At 38.2% G+C, this 7,414-nt stretch overlaps 1 protein-coding gene across 1 annotated transcript; it reads left to right on the forward strand.

Annotated features, from left to right (window-relative positions):
• On the forward strand, positions 1-6,956 carry sbds (SBDS ribosome maturation factor). The gene is made up of 5 exons (XM_070856793.1): positions 1-150; positions 2,207-2,419; positions 3,856-4,056; positions 5,190-5,354; positions 6,559-6,956. Exons 1-5 carry the CDS (start codon positions 1-3, stop codon positions 6,685-6,687), a joined length of 858 nt encoding a protein of 285 aa, XP_070712894.1. The 3' UTR covers positions 6,688-6,956.
• Positions 6,957-7,414: the final 458 nt, after the last annotated feature.

Below are 7,414 nucleotides of genomic sequence, written 5' to 3' on the forward strand. Positions count from 1 at the left end.
ATGTGGACCACTTCCCATACCTTGGGTGCCAACTACCAGCAAGGGCTGACATCGATGACAAAGTCCAACAACACCTTCAGTCGCCTGATGAATAGAGTGTTCGAAGACCAGGATCTCAAACCCGGCTCCAAGCTCATGACCTATAGAGCAGTAGTGATGCTTGCCCTCCTATGTGCTTCAGAGGCACGGACTATGTACAGTAGGCACCTCAAATCACTGGAGAAGTACCACCAATGCTGCCTCCGCAAAATCCTGCAAATTCATTGGCAGGATAGGCACACCAACGTCAGCGTTCTTTCTCAGGCCAACATCCCCAGCATTGAGGTATTGACCATGCTCGACCCGCTCCGGTGGCTGCATTATCCGCATGCCCAGTGTTCGACTCCCGAAACGAGCACTCCAAGATACGTCGGAGGCAGGTGAGCCCCAGGAGAACAGAGAAAACGCTTCAAGGACACCCTCGAACCCGCCTTGAAAAAATGCAACATCCCCACTGACATCTGGGAATCCTTGACCCAAGACCGCTCAAAGTCTAGGAGGAACATCTGAGAAGGCACCGAACACTTCGAGTCTCTTCACCGGGAGCACGCGGAAGCCAAGCACAAAAAGTGGAAGGAGCATACGAGAAATCAAGCACCCTATCCAACCGTCTCTCCAACCACCGTCTGCCCCACCTGTGACAGAGACTGTGGGTCCCGCATTGGTCTCTTTAGTCACCTTTAGAAATCATTGAAATGTGGAAGCATATCATCCTCGACTCCGGTGGACTGCCCAAGAAGAAGCATCGTTTAGCACGGTGCATCAAGGGAAACGAGGCTTTTGGGACTAACTCTCTATCTCCTTAACCAACCAGATTGAAGGATTGAGAAATAAACAGCACAAGGACTGAGAAGGAAGTGTAAATTAGAGTGGGTGAATCCAAAATCAAATAAGGTACATAAAGGGAGGGAAAGAAAGATTGGATTGTGAGAGGGAGGGAAAAGAGACAGAAAGGAAAAGTAACTTTTTTTTTTACATTGACATTCTTAAAGTCTCCAACAACAATTAATATATGAAGGAATAGTTATTTTCAGTGCCAGAAAGGTTGATTGGCAGTAATTAACAATTATCATGCCATTAAAAGGATACCTGCGCCTGTAATGACTAGACTTCACTTTTTATGGCGAGTTTTATTTTTATCTACTGCGCAGATACAGCGACTTCACACCATTCAATGCATTTTAATAGTGAGGCAGCCAGCGAAATGCTGTTTTGCGAAGCTAACAGCAGAGCAGTGTAAAACGGACAGCATCTTCTGGATTTTCACATTTAATCTCGCATCTGTTCCTCGCCTGAAGCTGCTGTACCTTTTACACATAAATAAAGGAAAGGATCGCTATCCTCTCTCCATTATTTTGACAGCAAAATCTGGCCAATACAGTTTGTTTTATCCAGAATATTTTGTATGAGCAATTAGAGGAAATATTGTTGGAGGTTGAAATAAAATCTATTTTCGTCAGGTGAGAGGTCATCAATCTGAAACGTTAACTCTGTTTCTCTCTCTACAGATGCTGCCTGACCTGAGTGTTTCCAGCATTTTCTGTTTGTATTTCAGATTTGCAGCAGTATTTTGCTTTTGTATCCATTGTAGTGAGACTGTTATCATTGTAATCATTCCCACATATACATTTTTAGTAATATTTTGTCTATCTGAATATAAATATTTAAGCTGAAAAGTGGGCAGGAGTGCAACAAGATAAAATAGTTTCCCATCCCCCCCAAAATAACTTGGGTAACAAATTATGGACATATAATTTAAGCCCTATTTCCTCTCTCTAAGGAGTCCTAATATTTTCTTTAGGCCCTCATCAGTTTTCCAATGCTGCAAGATATCTAAGCTGGGAAAATTGAATACTTGATCAGCACCATCACCAAAAGAGATGGAAATTTGTGAGATTTCTTAAGGAACTGCTCACTAACAAATGGGGGCGGGGTGGGGTGGGGTGGAGTGGGGTGGGGAATGTGACTGATTCAGTTTTTAATATCAAATTTATATAGGATTTTGTCTACCAAAGTTTTGATTTCCAATTAGAGGAGGTGAGACAACACAATATAATCATCTAGCTTTCATTCTGTATCTGGAGAAAGAAGAGGGTATGTGGTGATAGAACCTTGAAGTAATGCTTTCTTGTTGGATATTTTTTATGGTGAAGTTTGGGTTGTTTAGAAAAGAAAAGATCTGTGTGGTTTAATTCTGTATGTATTAGTGAACATAGCTCTCTTTTTCAACATTCTATTATGTGTTTTCAGTGAAAAGGATCTTGATGAGGTTCTTCAAACTCACACAGTATTTACAAATGTATCAAAAGGACAGGTGGCAAAGAAAGAGGATTGTGTTGCAGCATTTCAGACCGACGAACTGACTGAAATATGTAAACAGGTCTGTTTTTAGAAACTAAAACAAGTTGCCTTGCAAAGTATAACTTTAAATATTCAGCATAAACTCAACTTTTGAATTAATTTATTCACAGAATTTTAAAACAATTGACAGTGAATTAGAATTATGCTAATGATCTGTGATTACTCACAGTAAAATTGAACAATAGGCATGCAATTATGTCTAAATATAATTTGACACAGGTAAATGAGATAAATATATGTAAATGTAAGAATTATGAAAAAAACTTATATTGTAAATGGAGAAATTTATATAACTATGCTATAATTTCTTAATTTTTTTATATATATATATCTGATATATTACATGTTTTTTGTTTATAGAATGTTGTGCAATATGAGCCTAATTGGGATTTCCAATGTGTCTAATTGTATTCCTGATTAGTAAATTTAAAAAATGTCTAAAAGACACTGTCATTGAGCATGTGATCTCAAGGGGTAAGTGTTGTTTGGTTTGGCAACATTAAGTCCTGTAATTTGGTGGCCCTGGGAAGGACCTCTTGGGATCCTCTGGTTTGGCAGTACTGTGGAAGGGAGTCTGGCCCTGGGCAGAAATGGAATTTGGAATTTATCTATCACAAACCATTGTTGAATTTGTAAATTAATTTGAAACGCAAATTATATATTTGCTTGAAAAAGATGATTCTTAAAGATAAGTGATAAGGTTAAATATAAAATTATTTTACATCTATAAATTTAATCCAAGTAAAGAAATAAACAAACTGCGTAAATACAGATTTCATTCTGTCCATGACCCTCCAGTACAATTTATTTGTACTTTCTTGGAAAGTGGATGATGTGTGGAAGTTGCAACCAGCATACGTTTGCGAATGGCTAGTCTTTCAGAAATTACCTCAGCAAGCATTTGTGTGAGATGAGTCCCAAAGTGTATTTTTGGGGGATTAAAAAACAGTTTGCAAAATAGTTTACATTTGTTACCTGATTATTGCACAAATAATAATTAATTACTCCACAGTCTTGAACTGGCTGGGTTTGATGCATTTGAGTAAGTTATCATATTTTGTCCCTCCTCCCTTCTGGGAAGGATACCGTACATTTCTGGATGGCTCGTTCACTGAGAAATGAATGGAAGTGATTAGTTTAATTTAGCGCACTAAAAATTGAGATTTTACACACTGGCTGTGATGCCACAGAGATAGCAATGTTATATTGTGAAGTGCTTACAGTAGTAACATGAATAAATGTTGAATCAGGGATATTGTAGACTCTGTCTGTTCCCAAGCTACCTCTAACCAGTAATGTTAAAGTGTAATAAACAGTAATGGGGAAAGAGACTGATGAGAATAAATATGATGCCTCTCTTCACAACATTCAGAATTATGTCAGTTTAGTGGATCAGTTCCCATTTAGATATCAAAATTACATTTCAAATACAGATCTAAGTGTTTTCTTTTCCAGATTCTGGCGAAGGGTGAATTGCAAGTATCTGATAAGGAGCGGCATGCACAGCTCGAACAGATGTTCAGAGACATAGCGACTATAGTAGTAGAGAAATGTGTCAACCCTGAAACTAAGAGACCTTACACTGTGAATCTAATTGAGCGAGCGATGAAAGACATCCACTACTCTGTGAAAGCCAACAAGAGTACAAAACAGCAGGTAAACGTGAGGCATTGACTGGGGAAGAATGGATTTGAATTTACAGCTGTCGACAAGCCAGAATATCTGTTTTGATAGTCATGGTTCCCAGTAATGAGATTGAAACTTCCAAAAGGTATTGAAGTTGCTGTCTTGTTCAGAACCACTTCAGCTATATATTACGTGCAATATCCAGCAATAGGAGCTTTATTTAACACGATTAGAATAGTGTTTTTTCTATATTTTGCAAATATGTATTTTTTTTACATTACTACAACATCTATCTGACTTTGCTGTTTTATACCATTTGACTGCTTTTTGTAAGTTGCTCTCGTTTTTAGTTACACATTGGAAAGATATTTCTGTTTGACTCAGTTGTTTAGCACTCTTGCTTCTCAAAGTGATGTGGTTCAAGCCCCACTGCAGACTTTTAATCATTCTCTGGATTTGGGCGTCACCTGCAAGGCTGGGATTTATTGCCCATCCCTAGTTCCTCTGATGAGGTGGTGGTTGGCCATCTTCAGCTACAGATGTAAGCATATAATGTAGATTGACAGTCCACTGCAGTACTGAGGGAGTACTGCATTGTTGGAGGTGCTGCCTTTTGGATGAAATATTCAACCAAGACCACACTGCCTGCTCAATCGGATGTAAAAAATGTCAGTGATATTTGAAGAAATGTTCTTCCCAATGTTCTAGCCAACATTCTTCCCTCAACCAACAGCACAAATAGCAGATTATCTCGTCATTCATTCATTTGCTATTTTCAGGATTTTGCTATGTGCCAAGTTTGACTGTATTTGACTGCACTTCAAAAGTAATCCACTGGTTATAAAGCACACTGGGACATCTTGATAACATCTTACGGTGCTATATAAATGCAATTGCTTTTTTAAATGTATTTATAAAGGTATCAAATGTATAAATTGGGAATGGGGAACCAATAGAAGTCAAACATGCACAAGTTATACTTTGAGATTGACACTACAACTCTATCAATACTGTACAGTAATTGAAACAAAACTCATTGTTTTGAACTGGTTTCTCCATGGCTTCCTCTAGAAGATTTATCAATATTGCCATAAATTGCACCCGATAAAATGATCCAATGTTACATTAGAAATAATGTATTTTTCATCTCCCCATATATAAAGGCACTAGAAGTAATAAGACTGCTAAAGGAGAGTATGCAGATTGAACGTGCTCACATGAGACTGCGACTCAGGCTCCCAGTAAAGGATGGAAAGCGCCTGAAGGAAAAGCTGAAGCCACTGATTAAAATGATGGAAAGTGAAGAATTTGCTGAAGATTTAGATATTGTAAGTTTCACCAGCATTCTTAGTTTACTGACACACAAATCAATGGCGTTGATTATGATATTTTTTATGGAAAGATATTTTATCCCCAAACATTGGTAAAAAATCTTGTATTTGCATGTAATTAAAATGGAATTTGATTTATTCAACCATCATAAATAAGTGGGCCTAAATATAAATGGATTGAGTTGCAGAAAGCAATTATCAAAACACTAGTCAAAATCCCTTAATGCCATGTAATAAAAGCAAAATTTGACATTCAATCATAAAACTATGGCCTTGATAATGTTTGGGAAATACTGATTCCAGGAAGTAAAAGCATATAAAGGTGATCAAGGGGGAAAATTGAATTATTTGCAGCGCAAGCCACACAGATCAGAAAGTCTCGGTTTAATGCCCTGTCTGTACTGACTTAGCAGATCTTAGCTGGGGCAGCAAACAGGGTCCTCAGCTGCTCTGGGCTAGCGAGGAGGTGGTCCGATGGATTCCCACTCCTGATTGCTCTTTAATGACTTTTGCTAGCAAAGGTACCTGTGTGGCTATTAAGTGATAACACATTGGGTTTAGCTGTGGTTCTCCCCAGCCTACTAACATTTATGGTATCGGCTCACACATGACAAATAGCCTGTTGGGTGTAAGCAAACCCTTGCAAGAGTTAGTGCATTTAATAGAGGATGGCAGAGAAATAAATGCAGTACCTTAGAAGCCCTGTTTAAGTTCAATATATTTTCCCAAAACAACCTTACACTAATTAATAGTATTAGGTGTGGTCTATGTGAGATCTGCAGAAATTGAATACTTTGAAAATGGACCATTAGCATGAAATTTCTTTGATGGGGGTGGGGGAGGTGTTATGAAGATGGTGATTCCAAAAAAAGAGGTTCGAACAAAAATGAGGTTTAAAGACAAGGCACATGATAGTGATAATACCCATGAGAGTTATAAAAGTGACTGAAATGAAACAACATAGAATAGGAAGGCTGAGGAGTGTATGACAGACAGATAATCAACACAAAAGGTAATAGGAAATTTTATAAACACTTAAGAATAGTCTTGGAAGGATGAAGATCGGCCATCTTGTGTTATTGGATAGCTCCATTTGCAAAGCCAGCACCAGTACAGATGTGATGAGCCAAATAGTTTTCTGCTGTGCTGCTATTTCTCATTTTTCTAGTTGTGGTTTATGTTATTTCTGGTTTGACTTTAGGTGTGTTTGATTGATCCTGGCTGCTTCAGAGAAATTGATGAACTTATCCGACGTGAAACAAAGGGAAAGGCTTCCTTGGAAGTTCTCAGCTTAAAGGAAGTGGAAGAAGGAGATGAGAAATTTGAATAAGTTCATGAGAATTTTGGTCTTGCAGAAACAATATACTAAAGCCACACAACCATGTTAACTGTTTTCTTAAACTATATTTGTACCAATAAGTATTCATTTCACTTGTATAATGAGACCATGTTGTCTTCAATGGGAGCCACCATGAATGAATAAATTAGCAGTTACAATTTTCAATCCTTAACCCCATCAATTAATATTCTTTACAAAATGTATTCTGTCTGATTTTTTTTCCTTTAAATATATATAATTAAAATCTATTGAAGTCTTGATGTAGTTTCATGCACTGACTTTTATTTATTAGTATGCATTCATATGGCAGTGGTGGGGTGCCGATCAAGCAGGTTGCTTTGTCCTGCATGATGTTGAGCTGCTTGTGTTGTTGGAACTACACTCATCCAGGCAAGCAGTGAGCATTCTGAAACACTACTGACTTGTCTTGTAGGTGGAAGGGAGTTAGGTGAGTCACTCACTGCAGAATACCCAGCCTCTGATCTCTTATAGCCACAGTATTTATGTGGCTGGTCCAATTACATTTCTGGTCAATGGTGGGGGATTTGATGATGGCAGTGCCATTGAATGTCAAGGGAAGGTGGCCTGGCACTTATGTGGCATGAATGTTACTTGCCACTTATCAGCCCAAGCCTGGATGTTATCCAGCTCTTTATACACGCAGGCATGGACTACTTCATTATTTGAGGAGTTGCAAATGGAAGTGAATATTGCAATC

This window comes from Pristiophorus japonicus, chromosome 16 (assembly GCF_044704955.1).
Source record: "Pristiophorus japonicus isolate sPriJap1 chromosome 16, sPriJap1.hap1, whole genome shotgun sequence".
In the NCBI taxonomy this organism is placed as follows: domain Eukaryota; kingdom Metazoa; phylum Chordata; class Chondrichthyes; family Pristiophoridae; genus Pristiophorus; species Pristiophorus japonicus.